The sequence below is a fragment of the Pseudoliparis swirei genome, chromosome 9, assembly GCF_029220125.1.
Source record: "Pseudoliparis swirei isolate HS2019 ecotype Mariana Trench chromosome 9, NWPU_hadal_v1, whole genome shotgun sequence".
NCBI lineage: Eukaryota > Metazoa > Chordata > Actinopteri > Perciformes > Liparidae > Pseudoliparis > Pseudoliparis swirei.
This window is the reverse complement of record NC_079396.1, coordinates 11,510,897-11,534,535: the sequence shown is the minus strand read 5'-3', so window position 1 is coordinate 11,534,535 and position 23,639 is coordinate 11,510,897. Positions and strand designations below refer to the sequence as shown.

General features: G+C 41.6%; 3 protein-coding genes across 8 annotated transcripts in view; 2 read left to right on the top strand and 1 right to left on the bottom strand.

Annotated features, from left to right (window-relative positions):
- clstn1 (calsyntenin 1) overlaps positions 1–12,438 on the top strand; it is a 40,273-nt gene extending 27,835 nt beyond the window's left edge. For 2 of the 4 annotated variants that reach the window (XM_056423000.1, XM_056422999.1), the window contains 11 exons: positions 150–271; positions 381–543; positions 865–915; positions 1,900–2,057; positions 2,647–2,795; positions 4,199–4,443; positions 5,808–5,978; positions 6,590–6,735; positions 6,874–7,009; positions 7,675–7,859; positions 9,039–12,438. In XM_056423000.1, the coding sequence (XP_056278975.1) occupies positions 150–271; positions 381–543; positions 865–915; positions 1,900–2,057; positions 2,647–2,795; positions 4,199–4,443; positions 5,808–5,978; positions 6,590–6,735; positions 6,874–7,009; positions 7,675–7,859; positions 9,039–9,233 (1,721 nt within the window). In that variant the 3' untranslated portion in view covers positions 9,234–12,438. The remainder of the gene's footprint in view (positions 1–149; positions 272–380; positions 544–864; positions 916–1,899; positions 2,058–2,646; positions 2,796–4,198; positions 4,444–5,807; positions 5,979–6,589; positions 6,736–6,873; positions 7,010–7,674; positions 7,860–9,038) is intronic. The other 2 variants (XM_056423002.1, XM_056423001.1) reach the window with 1 other exon arrangement.
- A 196-nt stretch (positions 12,439–12,634) lies between these two features.
- Positions 12,635–15,630, bottom strand: LOC130199557 (protein LZIC). Its single transcript, XM_056423171.1, has 7 exons — positions 15,448–15,630; positions 15,090–15,215; positions 14,849–14,984; positions 14,558–14,656; positions 14,353–14,448; positions 14,056–14,137; positions 12,635–13,682 (listed from the first exon to the last, which is right to left on the bottom strand). Exons 2-7 carry the CDS (start codon positions 15,188–15,190, stop codon positions 13,627–13,629), a joined length of 570 nt encoding a protein of 189 aa, XP_056279146.1. The 5' UTR covers positions 15,191–15,215; positions 15,448–15,630; the 3' UTR covers positions 12,635–13,626.
- A 142-nt stretch (positions 15,631–15,772) lies between these two features.
- LOC130200012 (nicotinamide/nicotinic acid mononucleotide adenylyltransferase 1-like) lies at positions 15,773–22,981 on the top strand. 3 transcript variants are annotated; one of them, XM_056423953.1, is made up of 9 exons: positions 15,773–15,791; positions 16,143–16,265; positions 16,817–17,000; positions 17,984–18,090; positions 18,713–18,983; positions 21,451–21,617; positions 21,909–22,087; positions 22,248–22,349; positions 22,483–22,981. In XM_056423953.1, exons 2-9 carry the CDS (start codon positions 16,151–16,153, stop codon positions 22,552–22,554), a joined length of 1,197 nt encoding a protein of 398 aa, XP_056279928.1. In that variant the 5' UTR covers positions 15,773–15,791; positions 16,143–16,150; the 3' UTR covers positions 22,555–22,981. The 3 variants fall into 3 exon arrangements, with proteins under 3 accessions (XP_056279928.1, XP_056279929.1, XP_056279927.1); XM_056423952.1 differs by lacking the exon at positions 15,773–15,791 and adding an exon at positions 15,844–16,048; XM_056423954.1 differs by lacking the exons at positions 15,773–15,791; positions 21,451–21,617; positions 21,909–22,087; positions 22,248–22,349; positions 22,483–22,981 and adding exons at positions 15,841–16,048; positions 20,254–21,020.
- Positions 22,982–23,639: the final 658 nt, after the last annotated feature.

The window sequence follows — 23,639 nt, the reverse complement described above, 5'->3', positions numbered from 1 at the left end:
TTTAACACATACTAATTCTAGCATGTCTTTTTTTCAGTCTTGTATTTGTCAGTCGGAGCATCCATTCTCTAAATATTTACACATTTGCATGTATATTCGAGAGCTACCATTTAACATGTTGACCTTCCCTCTCATATTTTCCACTGCAGAGATGAACAGGCACCACTACTCGCTGTACGTCCACAACTGCCGGCTGATCCTCCTCCTGCGCCAGGACCCATCGGAGGCAGAGAACTACAAACCAGCCGAGTTCCACTGGAAACTGGACCAGGTCAGCTGCTTTCAATACCACACTTTGTTTGCATGGTTTGGAGGATGATGGCCTGTGTAACACAGGATAATTAACCAAGAATGCATTCCCTGTGTTGTGTTCTTCACAGGCGTGTGACAAAGAGTGGCACCACTATGTGCTGAATGTGGAGTTCCCCACGGTGTCTCTGTTTGTGGATGGCACTACATTTGAGCCCTTCCTGGTTACAGAGGACTACCCACTGCACTCCACCAAGATCGAATCGCAGCTCACCATTGGTGCCTGCTGGCAAGGTAAACTGCTGTGACAGGATACATTAATATACACTTAAAATAATATAAGTCTGAAGCACAAATACACTGTAAAGAAAGACCTCAATCTCTTCCATATACCTTCTGTAACATGTCGCTAACAGGTGGTTAAAAGATGATTTAATGCAACCTGAGAATGTAATTTTATATGATTGTAACTGTATATTTGCATGATATTTTATTCTCTTTGTTAGATTCTTAAATGATGCACCGTGGCGTACCTATTTAGCATCTGAATCTCAACGACAGATCCTCAACCTTCCTCCCTGTCTCTCCTTGCTCTCTTGTTTCTGTCCTTTACAGACAACTCAGGACATGACAATGACACTGAGTCAGTCTCTGAGCCCACCTCAGGTTGCTCACATCTTTCCCTTACTCCTCAAATATGTCCTTGTGTCCACAATGTCCCACCAAGCTAACTGCATCGTCATACCATTCCGACTTAAATTATTCGTACCCATTGTACATGCGGAAAGATTTGTTTTTCAAATGCGTTTGCAGCATGATGCAGTCTGGATGAGTTTGGTTTTTAATGCTGCCCCGTATCATCTTTTGGGTTTGGTTTGTTTTTCTCCATTCTCTATTTATACGCTCTTCTCACTGCAGCAGACTGTTTTTCACCACAACCTGATACACATGAGCAGAAATAGACATAATGAGCACAACAATCTGACCTGGCTGCAGCATTCTGGTCCTGCAGGCTCTTCTTTCAGAAGATGACCTTTGGGCCAGAAAAATATACTCCTCCATATCAGATAACAGGGCTACAGCAGCACACACACACACACACATCCCTGGATGACAGTGTGACCTTGAGACGTGGAGGTCCAGGTTTGTCTCTGACTCTGCAGTGGCGCAGACTGATACTCATTATGGTTCTAGGGGAAGACACATAAGTTGTGTTCCCCTCTTATTTGGCAGGTTTGATGCACCTCACATAAATACTTAGCAACACTCAGCAATGTTGGTTTATTTTGACATGTGGCAGTTCTTCCATTACTAAAAGAAAATAAGGTGAATAAAATGGACTCATTTCTCATTTTTTAAATTTTTAAATTTTCTTTTTCCGATTGATTCCCCCCCCACAGGGGTTCACCCTCTTAATGCAGATGTTGCATGCATAAGGCGTGTGTACGCTCATCCATTATTCTCCCGTCTCCCTCACCGGGCCTCAGGCCTTGTAAGGGCACACATACTAACCTGCATGAATGCCATTCACGCCAGCTTTGCACATTGAGACCGCATGCTTGAATGAAGTCTGCGGATGTACACTTGAGTAACTACCGCTGTCTGTTTGTTGCTGTTTTCCTCTCCTCTTCACTATCCTCATGTACCCAGGTGGAAATGCTAAAATGGCTCAGTTTTTCCGGGGTAACCTAGCGGGGCTGATGATCCGCTCTGGAAAGCTGGAGAACAAGAAGGTGATCGACTGTTTGTACACCTGCAAGGAAGGACTGGACGTGCAGCTGCCTGAGGAGGTGGCTTCCGCTGTCAAGGTGAGGAGAACAGAGTTTTAGACACACGAAACACACTCAACCTCAGTCAGGCTAGACGGAGTATATGTGTGCGTCAAGAAAACGGTTTAACTCAGTGGTTGTAAACATGTTGGAAGCCAAAAGTGTACTCTGACCTCCTTCCACAGGTTCCATCTCTGTGTGTATTGCGATTAGTTCAATCAAAGAGTGATCAACAGTTATCCATCATTTTACAATAAAAAAGCAGAGACAAGAAAAATATCTGAATCTATGAATTATATGTATATCCATCATCTTGCAACCCCTCAGATTAATCTTGCAACCCCTCGGGAGGCTCCCAAAAAATGTGTGAATTAAATGGGTTATCAGACTGACATGTATCATTTCAGCTATACGGTAAATACTTACAGGATCCCCTGGACTATGAGGAAGCTGGACAGTTATTTGTGTGTGACGCATGTTAGAAGAATTAAACTTACTTTTCACGTGTTGTAATGTTTTGCTTACTGTCAGCTTGACAACACACACTAACACAGGTGTGGGTGAAAGCGTGGCATTAGACAATCATGCCTCAAATCACTCAATCTGTCACCTTGACTTCTTCTCTCAGGTGGAGTTCAACCCCAACCAATCCTCTCTGACCGTGGAGGGCGACGATATTGATGCCTTTGACAAGGTCATGCAGCACATCTCCTACTTGAACTCGCGCCAGTTCCCGACCCCTGGCATCAGGCACCTCCGCATCTCCACCACCGTCAAGTAAGTAGCAGAAAGCAAAAGGACTTCACCAGTTATTGTCTGGTCTCACCCCGTCTGTCAGTAGCAGCAGCAGCCAGACGTTGAAGGAAACCGGTTCCTTCTGCTTAGAGCCATGCAGAGAGGGCTGGTCTGTCTGCTCGCAGTGTTAGGGTTATAGAGGTCAAAGGTTGTTCCTAATTTCCGTAACAGAGAGGGGAGACAAACAAAATGCAGAATCGCACAGCTCCTCATTCATTGTATATCAGTTTTCTATGATGTAGATTTCTTGATAGCAATTATGTATTTAGAGACTGAAATGTGAATATTACAGAGGATGTTTGAAAAGAATGTATTCAGATTTAAGGTTTCTGCTGAAGGTACTTGAAGATCTACTTGAGGGCAGTTTAGCATTGCTTCTTATTAGCAGATGGATACAGTTGCATCAAAAGTGAGTTTTATTGGGTGGACTGAGAAATTATCTAAATAAATGAAGACACTGTAATAAGACATTTTGAGTCAGACTCACGGTGAAACAATAAAAATAAAAATCTTTTACGATTTTTCTCCTGGAAGAGATGATATTGTTTCTAAGTTCTCATCCACATCCGACCGGTTGGAACACAAACGATAGCAACTACACACATTACCCCCGAATAGAGTTTTGAAAATTGATACTTGGCATCATCTCACAAATGATTGTTTAATGTAATCCTGAATTGTGAAGTCTGTTTTCCTATGAGTGCTCTGGTTGAGTCATTGATCGCTTTCCTGACCTTTTAATAATACTGATTATTAAGAATTCACCGCAATGATAGTTTGCAGAAACTTGATGAAGTCGTGATGTGGACGCTACAAATAGCCGCCGCCGTGAATAATGACCGCTGCACTGCTCCTGCTGGAGAGGCTCGACAAGGAGACGATATCCAACTTTATTTGCTGAAATTGTCCTTGACATGTCAAATTGTGGTGGTCCTGCCTCAAATATCAATATGCTTTAAGGGTGTTTCTACAACCATTTATGGCTAACTGAGGGTGTGTCGATGAGGCTGGTGCATGTACACCCGGTTCCATAATGATTACATTAATAAAACGGAGTCGGGTGTCAGTGTGGAATTATAAATCTGACAAAAATAATGTGTATGCATGATTCTGTCTCGTGAATCGACACCGTTTTATGCATCTGACCCCTGGTGGCTTGAATGTATTCACTTTCATTTGTCACGTTTGCTCTGAAACTGTAAGAGTCGATTTCAGTATCTTCTCTTTCCCCATCACCTCGTCAGAACTGGACATATATTAGATTATGGAGGCTGGGCACATACAAAATTCCCCTTCTGTCTTTAAAAGCAAAGAGGGAAGCAACTCAATCAAACTATGATAATGCATCCAGGTTTCCAGGTAGTCAAACTGAAATCTTCCCCTAGATGCTTCAACGAGGACTCCTGCGTCACAGTGCCAGATGCCGAAGGTTACGTGATGGTGCTGCAGCCTGAAGAGCCCAAGATCAGCCTGAGTGGCATCGACCACTTTGCCCGCAGCGCTGCCGAATTCGAGAGCCAGGAAGGTGTGACGCTTTTCCCTGAACTTCGCATTGTGAGCACCATCACCCGCGAAGTGGAGGCCGACACTGAGTATGAAGCGACGGAGGGAGCTGATGATGACCCTACGGGTGAGAGACATGCAAATAAGTCCCCTCCGATAACCACAGATACATTTATTGTTATTATTTTATTGGGAATTTGTAGATATAGGGAACCCATTTTCAGGGGATTGTTTTCCTTGTTCGTTCAACACTGAATTTCTACTTTGAAACTACAACATATGCAATGTTAGTTTTGTGCCCTCCAATCTTACATATATATAATAATATAAACTTAAATCATCCATCTACCTAGCTATCATCTATCTATCTATATATCATCTATCTATCCATCGATCTATATCTATCTGTCTATCTATCTATCATCTATCTATATCTATCTGTCTATCTATCTATCATCTATCTATCTTTCTATCTATTATATATCATCTACTGTATCTATCATCTATCTATCTATCATCTATCTTTATCTGTCATCTATCGAACTAACTATCTATCTATCTATCCTCTATCTATCTATCATCTATCTATATCTGTCATCTATCGAACTAACTATCTATCATCTATCTATCCTCTATCTATCTATCTATCTATCCTCTATCTATCTCTATCTATCTATCATCTATCTATTTATTATATATCATCTATTATATATCATCTATCTATCTATCTGTCTATCCTCTATTTATCTATCTATCTATCTATCTATCTATCTAAGGCAGTGTGATACACAGTGATCCGTTGCCTTGGTTTAAATGACCGTAGTCACTGAGTGTGGACGTACAGTTGATGGCGGTGTAGAAGTGCAGTAGCAGGTGATGGTGCATATTATGCTTGGAGGCCAAGGGGATTGGACGGAGCGAGAGGGAGGGACAAAAGAGATAAGTTGTTGACTACTTTCTGGGCGGGGCCGTGAGCAGCCAGCCATCTGCTGTGTGAGCCGTCTTGTGAAGAAGCTAAGACACAGAGACACAATGGAGCTGACACACATACCGGGAGGTGCAGCGTCCTGCGGTGAACAGCAGGCCATCTGGGACAAAGGGCTTACAGAGCTCTGGATTACCTGCGTCACCCTGCCCCACCTTCCCTCCAGCAAACGAGATGTCACGGCAGATGATTAAGAAGCGCCTCGCAGCAGCTTCCACCGGGTCAAAAGGTGCACATGGTTTCCACGGAATATGAATCGGTTTTACGAGCCGCCTCAACTGGGCTATTAAAACACAGTTAAATCAAAGTATTAATTAAAGTGCCGTTCAGGTGGGTACGAGTTTCAGAGATGTGTTACGCCTCTTTTCTGAAACAGATAATAATACAGGTGGCCGTTTTTGATAAGTAAATAAATTGCCTGTCACAAGTGCGGTGCGCGTTCAACACGAAGAACTAACTCACATCACAGGCCCGATGTAAAGACCTCGTCTGTTCTTCTGTTCCAGTCCAAGAGACAGTGGTGTCGGAAGAGATCGTGCACAACCTGGACACGTGTGAAGTGTCTGTGGTGGGAGACGAGCTGGACGGGGAGCACGAGGGCCTGGAGGTGGACATGGCCCAGCTGCAGCAGCACGGCCTGGAGATGAGCTCCTCCAACCTCGGCCTCGTCGTCACCGGTACACACACACACAGCTTTCCCAACACATCTGTGATACTATGATAGCTTTGCAGTCGCTGCTTAATACTGACCTCTCACACATTAACACATAAACACCTTCTATTTATAGCTTTTAGAAGGGTATTTATTTGAAGTCACAGTGACCAAGTCTACTGTCTCCTGGGGTATAAATACTCTTGAACCACCTTAAAACCATCATTTACTTAATACTGTGTCTTTAACCCTCCTGTTACCTGAGGGTCAATTTGACCCCATTCAATGTTTAATGTCGGTGTTCTTTCGGGAAAATTTGACCCCAGGCTGTTTTTCACTGTGTCAAACATATAAGAAATATCAACTTTTTTATATATTTAAAGGGCTATTTAGGTAGTCAACAAACAAACATAAAGTACCTCACACTTAAACTTGGAAAACAATATTAATTCTAATAATTTTCTGGAGGTTTTAATTGCTGGGGTCAAATTGACCCCGAGGGTAAAATATGTCAGTAAATATAAAGGTAACAGGAGGGTTAAACATTGAATGGGGTCAAATTGACCCTAAGGCAACAGGAGGGTTAAGAGAGCTTTTCTTGTGTCTTTGACACGCGCTCTCCTCCGTGTGCTGCAGGTGTGAACACCATGGCCAACTACGAGCAGGTCCTGCACCTTATCCGTTACAAGAACTGGCACACCGAGGCTCTCTTCGACCGGAAATTCAAACTGGTGTGCTCCGAGCTCAACCGTCGCTTCATCAGCAATGACTTCAAGGTCGAGGTACGGCTGAGCGATTTGTTCCGTGACGCGTTCAGAAACAGAGGAGCGCAAAGCAGGGCTCTCGGTACGTAGTACGCGAGCTACATCTGGAAGGTCGTGACGCGGTCCGTGTGTGTTTCTGGGTTCTTTTGTTTCTAGGTGAATGTCATCCACACAGCCAACCCTGTGGAGCATGCCAACAATGCCATGGTGCAGCCCAACTTCATTAACCCTGTGCATCACGCCTCGGTGGATCTGACCGGTCACAACCTGGTCAACGCTCACCAGGCCTCAGGTACTGCAGCAAGGGAAACGCCACGCCGGCAAAAAAAAACCGAGACACAACGTGTGTTTCTTCATGCCAGACAAGACTCTGCTTGTTCCTATATCATTTAGAGAGTGTTTACTTCTTGCATTCTTGACACAGACTTTCAAGCATCGTGATATTTATTTCATATTAAACTAGTAATTTGTGTAATTGTTGTTGCTGTGGAAAGAATGTTTATCCTCTGGTGTGACGAGCGTTGCTCGGGATGGATTACAACCTATTAACCAGAAGTAGGGCACGTATGAAACACTGGTGCTTTGCCTGTGTGGTTTTTTCCGTGCCACAAGTTTAGGGATTACACTTGAGTGCTGTCTGTGACATCTGTACACACGGCGGTCTGAACCCGACCTTTTATTTCCCGGCTTCAGTAATCCTTTGTGCTCGCTAAGCCTGCCACGGAAAAAGAGAGCCCTTTTTTTTAAAAATATGGGGCAAAGTGGAGCCCGGCTATTTGAAGAAAGACGCACACCTAGAGCTGCGGAAAGTAAACATCGGCCCTTGAAATGCCCTCAGGCAGGACGCAGAGTCCCCCCCCACACAAAGCTCTAGCAGAGTTTACATGTGCAGATTGATCATCGTGTCGCTCTAACCCCGCCCGCTGTGTGTGTGTGTTTGCGTGTGCTTCGTCACAGTCATCCCCAGCGCTGCCACCATTGTCATCGTGGTGTGCGTTAGCTTCCTGGTGTTTATGATCATCCTGGGCGTGTTCCGCATCCGCGCCGCACACCAGCATACCGCGGGAGACCAGGAGAACGGCAAGGAGAACGAGATGGACTGGGACGACTCGGCCCTCACCATCACCGTCAACCCCATGGAGGTAAGAACACACGGGACTAAGAGTGACTCTTATCCTGCGGGGGCGGAGAACAGAATCTCACTTCTCAACACAACGTGTTGCTAACGCTCTCTGGGCGACGTTGTGGCCGTGGCCTAGTTTAGTCTGACCTTTCGTGATTGACAGCCCTGTGGGGATGGGGGAAGAGACTTCGGCGGGTGTTACCTCGCTAATTACAATAAAAGATTTATGTTTCACTATATAAATTATTTTCGTGCAGCGATCTTGTGAAGATTTAGAGCTTTTTGGTTTCCCCAAGCCAATAAAGCGGCACCAATATTTGTGTCCTCCAAAAGTCCAAAGTGAAAATGTCTAATGAATGAGTCATGAAGGAGATATATATTTGAACAGTGCACTCACACCGTGTTGAGTCATGCGTGGGGGGGGCGGGGCATTCATATATATCTGGTTCTTTGCTAAAAGCTAGAAGGCTATATGGTCTATATCGCAAATACTTTAATATCGTTATTGAAAGAATGTTATAGTGACTGTCATTGTGATAACAAGTTATTCACATAAAGAAAGATTTGATGAATAATCATCGGTGATGTGGACATAATAACTTAAGTAGGTTAAGACAAATGATGAACCGGTCTGGTAAGATCCGTTGTAATGCAGACTTTAGAACCACGTGGCCCATATTACGATATCCAAAAACAAAGATGTTCCCCTGTCTCACAACACCGATATATTTGTGATATATTGCCGATCCCTAACCGTCACTATAATCAGGCGACTAGCATCTTAATGAGTAACCATGGTGATGGACAGCATTTCTCTTTCGTCTCTAGTGAGAGGAGCGCCCAGTTCAACAGGCTCATGTCACAGTGTCCTGCTCTCTGTGTTCGTACTCTTTATCAAAACATTTTAATGAACATTGACAACAATTAATTGTGGAATAATTAAAATAAATCCCATAATCACGACATGACTGCACTTTGAGAAATTACATCGAAACCGTTTAAATGGTTTCATCAAACTATATGTTGTATTTTACTCCCAATACTTTTAATTACATAATTACCTTTAGAGCAGGACATTAAGATGTGTGTTACTGAATACAAAGTTATTTAGAATTGATTAAAAAAAAATTTTAAAAAGTGAAGCAATACCCATGACGGAGTTTAGATCTCACAAACAGCCCCACCTTCTCTAATGCAGACGTACGAGGACCAGCACAGCAGCGAGGAGGAGGAGGAAGAGGAGGAGGAGAGCGAGGATGGAGAGGAGGAAGATGACATCACGAGCGCTGAGTCAGAGAGCAGCGAAGACGAGGAGAGCGCGGAGCCAGAGGACCAGCAGGGGGTCAGCAGACAGCAGCAGCTGGAGTGGGACGACTCCACCCTCACTTACTAAAACATCACACACACACACACACATAACGCTCAACACAGGCTCTCACACACACACACACACCATCTCACACATACTCACTGCTCCACACACTCCGACCTCCCTACAAAAAAAATACAAAAAAAGCAAAACTAGATTTCCTTCCGCGTATCTATGGTCACGGCGTTCCTGTTGTTATCTTAGCGGTGGTTCTCGGTGTCGTGTAGTCATCACCGCATTGCGGATTTTTACTGTTCATTATTTTATTTATTACATTTTAATTTCCAGGGAAACTTGGCCTACATTTGTTCTGAACGGAGTGAAGAAGCCAACCCTCCACTTTTTCGTTTTCTCTCAGACGTAAAGCTTTCAAACGGAGACTTTTTGCCCTCTGATTTCTTTGCGTGATGCTCGTAGGATCGTTTGCCGCTAACCTCGCGTATCGCTTTGACTTGAGTTATCTCGACTTGTTGTCCACAGTGAAGCGAAACGACGCTTTTAAACAAATAGATCGCATTTTTCTTTCTTTCTTCTTTTAGTGCATGAGAATATTTGAGAAGTCACATGTGTAGGGAAATAAATTGCTTTTTAAAGATTTTTGTAAATATAAAGAAACCATGTAATTAGTCGATGTGTTAGTGAAGGCCTACTCAACAGGGTCCAATATCTAAAATGACGCAGTTCGTAATGTAGAATATTTGTGTCACACAGGCTGTACGCATGTCGCTACATTTCTGCAAAAGCTTTTCATCATGCTTGTACAAAAATGTCTGCTTCACGATGAGAAACCCGGGACTGTTGAGCGGAAGGTTTCCACGACAAAGTGGTGTCCATTTTGTCTTCTTTTTGTTGTTGCAAAGAGTAAAATCAATTATTTTGCTTTCTCGTAGGCAGGACCGGTGGCTGGGTTCATACGTTGCTTTGCTTCGCTTGCACAATGCTCCACTGCAGGCGTCGGTGTATTTCATTCCCATTAGATCTCACTGTTGTACAGAGGGGATTTTCTTTTTGTTCAGATTAATCATACTCAGAAATGCTAATGTCAAACAATCTACATTTCGTGTGGATCAGGACGAACACTCAGCCGGCGAGGAGCTGCAGTGCTGTGGATCTTGAACTATGGGTCCGAATGTTTCTGCCAGAGAATTTGGACGAGCGGCGCGATTTCCTCAGCAGCTTTAAAAGCCCTGCGTGCGTATCCCAGTATCCCAGTGTCCCAGTGCTGCTGTGTGGACAGACGTAGGGTGCAAGACCCCCCCTCCCCTCCCCCCCTCACTACTGAGAGAGCAGAGGCGTGACCGACAGCTTTAGTGGAGTTGAATAGTGCAGTTGCTGGCATCGTTTTGAGGGAGAGTAATCAAAGTACTTTTCAGGATTGTTTTAATTGCAAGTTCCGTTTCCATGGCGCGGCTATTTAACCTGAAATAATAATAATAATAATGGAGACGTATGTTAGAGGCATTTTTTAACTGGTTCCAATCGCAGAATATGCACCGTCTTTATCGCAGCGCAAGGAATTACAACCGAGGTAATGACTGCATAGTTTACAGACAGAAAACAGTTTGAGAATGAATCTTCTTCTTCTTAAAATGAACTATTTTTTTTGCCGTAGACCACTAGATTTTATTGTACATGTAACTGTACCGTAGAGTGGTTCTAAGATATTTGTTTACATTTGGTAAACTTATTTTCCTTCTGGTGTCAGTGTAAAGCTTATACAATTGATTGGGAACATGTGTCCAGCCTCTATCTCCTCTCAGTCACTGTTGTACAGAATATATCTCTCCCAACGCCAGATACAGAGGTTCCTCCACGCTAAACTATTTGGTGTTTGTCTCATGTTTTTGGATACCAGGTTAAAATGTTAACGCTTTCCCAAACCTGGATTAATTAAAGCAAATCAGATTTGGGGCATCAAGCGAACAGAATGTGGCATTATATATCGGGATTAGAGATGTCGCTGTTTTGAGTCTCATATTTAGCGTTCAAGTCTATTTTTAGAGGCCAAAATTGAATTCAAATACACGTTCAAGGCTTCTTCTGAGGGTTTGAGTTGCACAGTTGTGTTTCTGAGGTTCAATTAATGTATACTTTATAAAAGAGGTCTGTGGTGGAAAGGTAGTGAACAGTCTCCCCTCCATGATGACTTGGACTTTTAAAAAAGGGGGCCAGGTCTGAGCCGGCTGAGATGGGAGTGCCTTTTTTCCGATCATAGCGCAATTAGCAGGTCTAACAAAAACACTCATCCGCGCTCTTTTATTGAGGCCATTTTTGTTTGTTTATTTTTTATTTGTGTTTGTTTAATGCTAGATTTCTTACAGAGCTGGGGATTACATCTTGTTTCAGTTTGTTGTAACAGTAGTCCACTGCTAGTTTTATTAAAAGTGAAAAACGTTTTACATAGATGTCACGTGTCCATGTTGATGTGTAGAGCAAGTAGATCCATATTGTATGTTCAATAGATATTGTACTAAATCATTGACGGATACACCTTTAAAAAGATGTACAGTACATTATGAAATTGCTTTGGCAGCATACATGGGTATACTGTTAACGACCTATTTGTGTATAGTGGAAGGTAATTTTGAACAGCGTCCTATTGCCTGAGTTGTTGAGAAATGATTTTGAGGGCAGCATGAAATTCACAAGAACCAGAGTATAAGCCTGTCGAAATTCTCCGTTTCATGACGTCAAACACTTAATGTCCATATTTCATCTGCAATTTTAAAGTCCACCACCATGGGTCACTGATACGTGCACACTGAATCATGAGTCAAGTCTCCACTGGGACTCCACCACCTCCAGTTTTCTGGGCTTGGCGCTGTCTGACCAGCCCCCGAGCTCAGTGTAAGTTGGTTGAATTGAATGTCACTGCCTAACAAACTGAAATGCAGCCAGACTGTTATTACAATAAGATTTAAGGGGAATTTAATTTGCATGAACCACAAGTTTGTGTACGTTCCATGTGGGGTTGTGAGACAGGAGACGTGACACACTACTGATTCTCAGAATGTCTGTTTCACACGTCCACGACACTCCAGATATATATATTTTTCTTTTCTTTTAAAAATGTGCTCAACACCGAAGGTGGCGATGTTTTCAGGACGGTTGAATGCTTCCTTTGTGCTTGTTGGAGCTGCTCTCACTTTTCTACCAATTCAAAGGCAAATTGTAGTGAAGTTGATGCTTGCTCATAAACAAAATAAAGGATGATTGAGATGGGGTATAACTTTGGTCTGCTCTTGTTTTTCTTCAGTCGCTATAAGTGTATGACTAGAGACTTACACACCTTGGGCAGTGCTACTGAAAGTATTTTTTTTAATGTGGGGCATTGGCGCCCCCTGGTGGTAAGAATTATTTACTCTAAAGCCCAAAAATAAAAGGTGAAACAGGTAAAGACTCATCTTAAATATATTTAAACGCCATTGATACTTCAATATTTTAATCACATTCAAAGAAACACGGCTTCAAAGCTGAATATCATAATATTCTTCATCATTCAGACCTCTGGTATTTGCTTTCAAATGGCTCAATCCAGTGGTTGAAGAGGTGTTTATCCTTTCATCATTTGCAGAGTGAGGACACCATGAACAGCTGGTCCTGTAAAGTGACCTCATGTTAATTGGCCGTTCAACGTCCACGGAGACTATTAATCAAACACCCTCATGAGATGGCTGTTAAACAATTACAGGACCCTCCGCCATGTTTAACACGTGGAAACTAAACCACCCGGTGGATTTATAATCACATTGCAAACAAACTGGAGAAAAAAACTCATCTGATCAAATTGTTTCTCAACATTTCAGTCCTAACTGCACCGGACCAATGCCGTTTCCATGCCGACTCAAAGAGAATAGTTTTGACCGGCATGTTTCAGAAGAAGAGGCCATAGTGTGTTCATTATATATATATATTTAGCCACGTTTCTATCTATTCCTGCATAGAGCCATGGCTGCCACGCTATGTCAATATCATATTTTGCATGTGTTGTAAAAACAAAGACATTTACATACTAGAGTTACTGTCTTTGTAGTGTTTATGATTACTTCAAAGTTCTCGTGCTGTACAAATACCTGAAACAGCAGAGTTTGATTGAAATTGAAAACCTTAAAACAACAATATTGAATTTTCAGGTTAAACCACCGTGAGACACGGCAACGCAATCACAAATACAGCACTTTACATTCATGTCCATGTCTGCATATTCCAAAAAACACATCCTCGTAATACAATTTCAGAAGCCACTAGATAAATAAAAAAAGGACATTTGCAAAAGCTGAGCTATTTAAAAAAAAAAATACAGGTGTTAGCATCTACAGAAACACCTCGAAGTGCACCGATTATTTACAACGATCAATTGGCACATTTCTTTCTTGGTAGTATTAAAGACAGTCAAAATTAACATTTAGTAGAATTCCTATGCCTTTGTTTTCACACCACAGCTAGCTAAAGCCAGAATTTTGTCTTCAGAGCCTGAAAGAAAGGAAAAGACGAGATTAAAGAGGAAAATCCATCCAAGAACTTGATGAGCAGGATTCTACATTTTCAAGGATTAAATACAGGGTTGCACAGTGAAATGTGCTTGCAGATTTCTTCACGCTACAGACATAGAAAACTAAAAAACAGTTATTACAAATATTTTATTAGAATTGAATACTATAAATGGGAAATTAAATAAAACACATTATATAAAAGTAGCACTTACGGGAGAAATACAACGGAGAACGAAATAATATTTACAAAGACTAAATACAAATACTGTTCTATAATATATATATACAAATATGTGTAGAATATGAGTGTAATATAAAACTTTGTATCAGTGAAATCGCATGTTTATTCTCACCTAGGTTTGCAGTCACTTTTTCAAACTGGCTCAGAGTAGCTGTGGCATTTTCAGTGAGAAACGTCTCGTCCTCTGAAGCGAGCTGTCCCCGTCGAGAGACAAAAACAAATTCATTAATTCAAGGCTTGATCGAACAATTATCTTTAAAAAGGTAACGACTTCTTCTGAAGGGCCTGTTGCAGAAACTGGTCCGTCAGCCCCATAATACCAGCGGACTAAGATAAGTCATGTGGACTCTTGAGCACGAGCCTCTGAATCCCCCAAGACCAGTGGAACAACAGGACGTCTCTGCCTCACCTTCTCTCCCAGTTTCCTCAGGGCAGTGAGGATTTCCATTTTCTGCTGCGTGTACACGTCCCGCGGCAGTTTCCCCACGATCACATCTCGGTCCATCTGTGCAAAAATATCACACCCTAGTTGGATTTCTAGTTTCAGACAACGCAAAGGAGTACAACTGTGCACGAAACAAATACGACCACGTCCATGACTTTGGGGTGCAAACCTCTGCTAGTCTGGTTCTCAGCTGTTCCGGCTGCTTCTTCGCAAACAGTCGGATCACCTCTGGCGTTTTGAAAGCTTGACTGATGGCCGCCTGGGTTGCCTGATGAATAAAAACCGTTTATTGCCAAGAAAAAAAAAAGAATTTGACTTGGTGAAAGGTGCATAACAAAGAAAAACGCACAGTGCGAGACATGAGACATCATTTAGAAATAGAAAATTGTCTTTAAGCTTCACCCTATTTAAGTCACCCTAAATACACAGTAGCTGCACATCATCTAGTACGTGTCCATACCAGCTGCATTCCACTGAGCTCATCCACCAGGGTCATGTCTCCCGTCATGATCTTCTTCAGGGAGTCGTTGAATTCACTCAACTGCTCCAGGGTTTCTTTTTTTGTCTCCTCATACTCTTCCTCGTCCAGCTCCTCTCTAAAAAGGGAGGATGAGAAGCCAACAACGGCAAAAAGGTGTTGAAGTATTTTCTGGCTTCGATGAGATCACTTGGCAGTCTAACGAGGTGGTTCCTGTGTGCACCTGCATTCCTCCAGATCCTGAAGCTGCTGCATCAGTCTGTCAAGTTGACCTTCCATATTTTGCCTCAATTTCCCAGTTTCTGATTTCCCTCGAGAGGCCATGCTTAGTTCCAATCTAGTTTCCAACCTTTGGAGAAGGCAAACATCAGAATAAAATCTTAGATATATTATCTTGGCATACTTTATCAGAAGGGCGTTGTTGGAGCAGTCCAACAGCACCGTCAGGGCGACATCAATGATATTATCAAACTGTGGACGACTCCTCTATCTGTAAGAGTCTCTGAGCTTCTAAGCAGCTGACAATACAGTTATTCAGTGAGCAGGATAGCTAGCTCGCGTGCTAAAAGAAAACGTCTCACCGGCCCGGGACTCTTTGTTCACAATTGTAAACCAGTTGTTCGATGAGTTAAATATGAGCACCAGCTTGACGAATAAACAGTCAAACTAGCCGTATCATAAAATGCCTTTCTCAACCCGCTACTTCTAAGACCGGTTGCACCATATGTGATGTTTGTCGAGGCGTTCGTGGACCTATATTTGTAATTGTGAACACAGCGCAGGCGTGTGGGTGCGGTTCACTGCTTCCGGGTTAGTTCCGTCCAATCAGATGTAGTTCTGGTTGGTTCCGTCCAATCAGATTTCTTAATGTCACGTCTATACCGGAAGTGCCTCATTGCAGAGAAGACCGCAGCAGTTTCTTTTGGTAGTGCAATTATGATTTACATTACGTATCTTTCTCTACGATAGCAAACTCATTCATTGTTTCCTGAGCTCGGTTTTGATTCCTATGCTTGTGCTTCATCTACAGAGGCAGCTAAAGTTACCGGTGGTTTCTGATTTAATGTCATATGAAGCTCGCTAACCCACCATGATGTTATAGTTTTTTATTCTCTTAACTCGTGTAACTCTTATCACATAATCATTCATTCTCTGAAGCAAATGCAAAGCTTCCCTTTAAAGGTCAGAGGGCGAGAGGGATATTTGACACCTGACCCTCTTGAACACCTTTAAATTAGCTGACTTCCGTCTTTGTTTTCTTCTGCATATGTTATAGTCGGAGGCATGGACGGTCAGAGTCTAACCAAAGTGGTGCTGCTGGCCTGCGGGTCCTTCAACCCCATCACCAACATGCACCTGAGGATGTTTGAACTGGCCCGAGATCATCTGGAGGACACAGGTTGAGTGAAACGAGATGGAAACCTTTGAGAAATATAAGAGGCTGATGCGCATGCTCGATACCAGTGGTGGAGGAAGTATTCCGATGCTTTACTAAAGAAATGTATCAATGCATTCATGTGTAAATACACCAATACATTATATTACATCCACCTTGCATTCATTTTTAAAAGTAGTAAGTACATACAACATACTTATGTGCAGCAGCATGTACTTAAAATTATCACAGAATAAATACTTACTATGCAGCATAATGTATATTATCAGATTATTATGGATGTGGATTTAGATTTAACTACTTCATATACTGGTGGGCAGTTTAATATAAATTAAAAGTATCAGAACATGGATCTCAAAATTACCCTTGAGTCATATGTCACTACGGATAGATTACATTAGGCAATACATTCAGTTAGATCATCATTTGAGTCAAGAAAAAAAAATATTATTATGATTAATTAATCAAAAACATTTGTATTCATGTTTTACAGATTAGCGTATCTGCTGTGCCATTACTATAAACCCTCTGTTCGCACTACTTTGTTGTCTAAGGTCATTACAGGGTGGTGAAAGGCATCATCTCTCCGGTGGGGGACGGCTATAGGAAGAAGGGTCTGATTGAGGCCTGCCATCGTCTGGAGATGGCCAGATTGTCCACAGAGAACTCAGACTGGATCACAGTCGACTCCTGGGAAGGCTTGCAGCCAGAGTGGGTGGAGACAGCCAAAGTCGTTCGGTAAATTAACAAGTATTATGTCCTGTGAGTGTCAGTGCTTGGTATTGCCACCTGTGCTCTTAAAAAGGTGTAACATGAAAGCTGCTTAATCAATCAGAGTTTCCTTGCTCGCTGTTATCCTCTGAATCCTTTTGTCAGTGACTACACCTCAGGTAACCCATTCATCAGATCTCTAATACAACCACAGCCTGTAGTAATGACAGCTCCTATAGCAGTTTATAATTTGATGTGATTGTTAAGTGCAAGTGATGAATGATGGAAGTAAGTAGTGTCCGAGTGATGTACGCTGAATTCTCGAGATGGTGCACAAAAGCCTTGCAGTTCTACTCAGCATCACAGAGTTGTGATGTATTAAATGGAGTAATCGTGATATAAATCCAGTATTGCATATCTATTAAAAGGTATTTTAATCAAACATTAGCTTCCTATGTGACATTATTGTTGATTGTGGTAATAAGTATGAATATCATTTATCTCTTCAAGAAATATATTTTTTAGCTATTTTCCTGTCACTTAAAACATTTACAAGTTTTCTAAATTGCTTTACAATTATATATTTGCCACTAATATCCATCTATATATGTAATATGGGGATGTGGATTGTCTTTACTGTGATTTAATTACATTGGTTGTTCTGTACACATGACATCTTGTGCGTCTGTCCGCCCTGAAGAGGGATCTCTTCTCAGACGCTCTTCCACAGGGCGTCGTATGCTGTGTGTCATATTATATTATACACTTAATTGATTTTACTCAACTTAAAAACAAATGCCTGAGCTAAAGAAATGTTGACACTATTTCTTTGATATGGAAGTATTTGGCCAAACATGAAGTTTGATTTGTATTAAAAAGTAATTTAATGGTAAATAATATACATATTAAATGCAAAGCATAATCAGACAATCATACATTTTACTCTAGGACATCTATTTGCTGTTTGACAGGGTTTGGCTGCATACTAAATGTTGACTGTATTGTCCTAGGCATCACTATGCTGAACTGCTCGCAGCAGAGAAGAGCAACGATGACGTGGACACGGTCAACTATGTAAAAAAGACGATAGAGGAATCATCTCAACAGACAAGGAAAGGTAGGCCATGTTGGATCATGTATTGTTCTTTTTACTCCTTTCCAATCCCTGATTCCAGACGCGTCGAGCCTGCATCCACTGTATTCATGTTGAATTGTATTCAGTTTAACTCATAACAGGAGGCGATGGTGTCAGGGCGGTGGTGTGTGATGGGTGACACCCAATCACACCCCGATAGTAAAGACAGGCAAGGTGTAAGACTCAAGGTGTTACTTGATTTGACAACATTTTTCACACTACTGACAAGAATACATCGTGTGAATTGTTCGCAGTGCACAGGTTTATTTATACACCTGAGCAGGAGAAGTGCATTCTGTTCTTAGCCATAACTACTATTGATACTTAATTAATTTAGATATGCTTTTAAAGGACTTTGCAGATCACTGATCAAATATATTTTTTAACAGCCTTTATCAACACTTAATATGTATCTATATATTTCTTGACTTTAATTTTGAATATCCTGTTTGATCATCTAATCACTACTTTTATGATCTCACTCTCGCTTTTGTGCATTTTTCTCTTTCTTTTCTTGTTTTCTTAATTTTTTTCTTCTTCTAGAAATCACTTAACAGCTTTGTTACGATACACAAATAAGATATTATTCTTTCTTCATGCTCAGATGGCCCTCAGCTACTGTTTCTGTGTGGGGCTGATGTCCTCGAGTCCTTTGGAGTACCCAACCTGTGGAAGCAGGAGGACATTGATGAGATTGTGGGCCACTACGGTTTGGTTTGCATCACCCGCAGCGGCAGCGACCCCAACAAGCTCATCCACAAATCCGACGTGCTGTGGAAGAATCGCAAGAACATCCACGTGGTCTACGAATGGGTGACCAACGAGATCTCAGCCACTCATGTGCGCCAGTCTCTGCGTCGAGGTCGGAGCGTCAGGTACCTGATGCCAGACAATGTGGTGAATTACACACAAGAGCACGGGCTCTACAGCAGGGAGAGCGAGCAGAAAAATGCAGACGTGGTTCTAGCACCCCTTCAGAAGTACTTGGGTCCCTCCTCCAGCTGAGGAAGTGGACTGCTGCAATTCAAGCTTCCACCAGTGCCTTGTGTGTGTGTGGTGTGTGTGTGTGCGTGCGTGGGTGTGTGTGCATGTGCGTGTGTGTGAGAAGCTGAATAATTAAGCAACTGGCTGTGAAGTATATCTGGTGTGTGGGTATTGAACTATGGATTCACAATTTTGTTTTAAATAGTCAGCCTGAATATAAAAGTCAGTTTGGTATTTCATGAAATATGATAAGTAACAAATTATTTGTAATCTTTACTTGCTTTACTTAAATGCATGAGTGTAGTCTATCACTCAAAATTATCAGTTTTTGTAGCCACAGCATTTGTTAAAGCAGACAATATGGTTTCAACATGTTCACGTATTATAATTGTTTCCTATTGCTGAAGCATAAATACTCAACAAACTACACACAACCACACAGAGGTATTTAGCAAAATCAAAGACTTCATTTTAAACTTTTCTTCAGTTTTCAGAGATGTTGTTTGAGTAAAGTTCATGAATGTATTGATCAAACACAACACACAAGATTAGCAGTCCTTTTGCACTGATGAAAATGTGTATGTTTCCACATCAGTACATCGATACATCAATGATATTTCTAAAGGTAGCATTTTGCACTGAGAATCAGAGTCTAACAAGAATGCAGTCAATAAAGGCAGCATTGTGGAGACAAAAAGATCAAATGAATTAGTTTTATTCAATTAAATTTGTTTCAATTTCCCCATTTTTCAATTGCTAATGCACATTTTTGAAAGCACTGCTCTGTTGTAAACGGCACTGACCGGTGGTCTTTGTTATCGTGCTGATTGAGGAAACGACGGCCAGGCGACACAGGTCTTGGCCAACTGGTCTGTGGTTTTGGCATTTTGAATGTCAGTGTTTTGAAATGGGAAAACAAAAAGCTTCATGTCAGAATCCCTATGTAGAGAACGGTGTGAGGTGTGTTGCATTGCCGATTGGGTGCTCAACAAAAAATGGGTTTAGAGTTTTGGAGACGAGTGCCTGTCTCAATAATTGTGCTTTATTTGTCATATCAGTGCATTAGCAATTGCAAAATAACGTTAGTGCGGCAGACTTGAAAATGAAGGTGTGATTTGTATTGGCTGATAGTGAAATAAACAACTCTCTTTCCTACCTCAGAAGCTTTTCATTGCTGTTCTGATTCGACTGCTCAGATCCTCAGTTAAGGAAGTGCCAAGTGGACCCCTGTTCTGCCTGATTAAAAGGCTGTTTGTCCGTGGGGGTTAACTTGTGTTTCAGGTAATCATCACTGACAGAAGATAAACGCTGACATAACTAAATCCTGCTAACTAAAGACTGATAGTGGTGTGTTGAAATGAAAGTTGAAGCTGTTGAAGTAAGGGTATACGTTTGCATTACATGAATCTAGTTTTCAAACTTAAAAGCAAAGTTACAGTTTACTGGGTGACGAGTTGGTTGGTTCTCATTACGTCACTGAGTCATGCTTATCTTATCAACCAGTTCATTTTTGCGTGAGTTAGATATGACTGATATCATGTCAGCATATGTTAAACATGTGCTAACATGATATCATGGGTTTCGGGTTTTGGAAACAGGTTTTTCCACAGCGCATCAGAGCCGTTGTTTTGCTTCATAGTTGAAGCTACAAAAGGAGGAAAAACTACTTTAATGTTTGGACAAGCAGCATGTGTTTTTTTTCTTCTTTCAATCTGGAGGTGTGTCAATTCCTCTCATGCTGCAGTCATACCTTCCCCATTGCACAGAGAGGTGTGCCATTTGGATTGGTCCACGGAGGTTACAGCTACATTGTTAAACAGGAAAAATAAGTCCCGTCTTAAACAGATAATGCACAACAGTTTGACAATGAATATTATGTATTACAGAGTAACGCTTATCCATCGCTCTAAGAGAGGGAGAGTCATTCTCTTTTTTATAAAGTTTTATCACAGAAAGTGTGTGTGTGTGTGTGTGTGTGTTAGTCTTAGAGTTATGCTTGTCCATAGAGGGAGAGTCATTCTCTTTTCTAAAGTTTTATCACAGAAAGCTTTTGAGTTGCAGTAACAACACCTCTTGGAATGTGATGGGATAATGGATGAAAATACCAAAGAAGAAGAATAAAGAGACCAAATTAGACCTTCCTCTAAATATGAAGGTCAACGTGTTTGTATGTATGTTAATGTGCGACGTCAGGCCAATCCTGACGTGTATTAGTCAGTGGAGGACCAGTCTGACGTGTCTGGCCTTCCTCTTCCACCCTGACACTGACTAGAGCTCCTCCTCTTCCTCACGAGCAAATGAGACATAGGGTCACGTACCTTTAGTCACCAGGTCTTTCACCACACCACATCTTTTCAGAACTCCTCATCAGCCCAGCAGTGTGCGGATCACATTTTATTCACAGACCCACATACCACCGGCTCAGAAGGAGGAACAAAAAAAAGTCATCAAGATGCCAGCCAGCCTCTGTGGTACATGGCACATCATCAGCAATGACAACTTGGAGGGCTACATGACTGCAATTGGTAAGTCCTCGAAGCAAGTTTTAATCCAACAAGCTTCTCAAATGTAAAATCTCTGAGTGACTTGTTGAGGTTTCTACAATTATACTATATACTGATATAACATTGTACACAAAATAGAGCACTGGGAGTGTGATACATTGTCAGCTCTAGGTGAAAAAACATGAGAATGTGCTTTTGTTGCTGATGGGGGGGACTGTGTGAGGGAAATAATGTGTTTGCAACCTGTGGGTGAGTTTGTCCACCAGAGTTGTCCTCTGTACACTAAAGGAGAACACATCCTCTACGTTCCAGGTATCAGCCCTTGCTTACAAAAGATTGCTCTGAAACTAAAGCTGAAGAAGGTGATTGAGCAGCAGGGGGACAAGTACATCATCAAAACTGTCAGCACCATGCGAAACTACACCATCTCCTTTAGAGCGGGTCAGGAGTTTGAGGAGTTCACCGAGGGACTGGACAACAGGCATGTCAAGGTGAAGATAAATACCTGGGGAACTTGCTGTTCAATGTGATTGTGAGCATAATGACTGCAATTGGTTTTCAGATCATGTGCTAGGTATTATCTTTTATTAGGGCTGCTAAACCTGTTCTATGTTGTGATTTACACTTTCTTCTTTTGTGCCAACTGCACAGTCACTGGTGACATGGGAGGGGATTAAACTGGTGTGTGAACAGACGGGAGAGAAGAAGGACCGGGGCTGGGCTCACTGGATTGTAGAGGACAAGCTGTATCTGGTAAGCATATGAATTTAGATTAGAGATCTTACATGTTCCACATAATGCAAGAATCTAAATTAATTTCCCCATTTTTATCGCATTTTATTATACATCATAGTAAATACATATTTCTGTGATATATTTCCCTTAGGATCTGTTCTGTGACGGAGAAGTCTGCAAGCAGGTTTTTAAGAAGAAGAACGTTAACAGTGAAAATAATTGAAAGATGTGTTTCCGTCAGGGTGCGGATGCCCACCACTAGATGGCAGCACTGCATTATTCTTGGTCAGACACTGTCTGTCTACACTGGTTTGTAGCTCAGGGTAATTGGCCTCTGTTAAGAGCAAACCTTTTTATTTTCTTCCATGTCTCTATGGTCTGATGGGAAACATTTGAAGTACATTTTGTTCGCACTGGCTTGTGCTGTCCATCGGACATTTAGTTGAGCTAGTTGTAAAAAATACAATATCTCATTCATGTAGATACATGTATACCCATGTACAAGAATAAGAGGGTATGAGAAATATTCGTGTACATTTTGTATCGCTGACAAAAATGGGTTTAGAAAGAAATCTGAAGTGGCATATTTTTTTATTCAATCGTTCTTTTTTGTTATTATGTCCTTTTTAAAATAAACAAATTATTTTGTCTGATGTGTGCTGTCAGGGTTCTTTCACACATAGATCTGGCCTGTGTCATCATTTATCCCACAGGTGGTGATGGAGGCAGCAATCTGTGATATAATGAATGTGTGATATGTTAGGCCTACAATGGAGCGCTATGCTGTTGCTAAGCTGCCATCTATAGCTGGTAATTACTTTATTTATTATTACTTACTGGAGTTCAAGAGTTTCACTTAGAACCGAGCTGTTCCCTCGCTGCAAAGCCAAATGGGACACGAGGTGAAGGAACTCCATTCTTTTCAGCAATAACACCATTGTTGTGACCAACAGTCAAGAACTTGCATTACACCTAAAATAATCTGGATATATTTAATATGCTAAGATATATTTTTCCCCTTCTCCTGTCTTGTTCTGAACACTTCACTAAAGTACCTTTCAAAATAAAACTTTTAATAACTCTAAGGCAGATTTGGCACACTGGATAAGAATAAAGGCTGATTCTCAGCACTGCTGTCATACAAAACGGTTTGTAGCATAAATTAAGTCCTTTATTTTATTGACCAAACACCTCAGTCATAATATTGTAACAGGTATATACCATTTTTCTTGACAGAATTAATATTTAAAAGGCTCAAGGATTTAACAGTGTGATTAGACATTGTGTAGTGTGACGTAATAGTTAGCG

What these genes read in the sequence shown, in the direction of transcription:
- LOC130199557 (XM_056423171.1), bottom strand. Translation starts at nt 15,190, where the DNA reads ATGGCCTCTCGAGGGAAATCAGAAACTGGGAAATTGAGGCAAAATATG. An exon ending in AGCTCAGTGGAATGCAGCTG is followed by an intron (nt 14,657 to 14,848) that starts GTATGGACACGT and finishes TTTATTCATCAG; the next exon opens with GCAACCCAGGCGGCCATCAG. An exon ending in TGAGGAAACTGGGAGAGAAG is followed by an intron (nt 14,138 to 14,352) that starts GTGAGGCAGAGA and finishes CGACGGGGACAG; the next exon opens with CTCGCTTCAGAGGACGAGAC.
- LOC130200012 (XM_056423953.1), top strand. Translation starts at nt 16,151, where the DNA reads ATGGACGGTCAGAGTCTAACCAAAGTGGTGCTGCTGGCCTGCGGGTCC. An exon ending in GGGCTACATGACTGCAATTG is followed by an intron (nt 21,618 to 21,908) that starts GTAAGTCCTCGA and finishes TCTACGTTCCAG; the next exon opens with GTATCAGCCCTTGCTTACAA. An exon ending in TGGACAACAGGCATGTCAAG is followed by an intron (nt 22,088 to 22,247) that starts GTGAAGATAAAT and finishes CCAACTGCACAG; the next exon opens with TCACTGGTGACATGGGAGGG.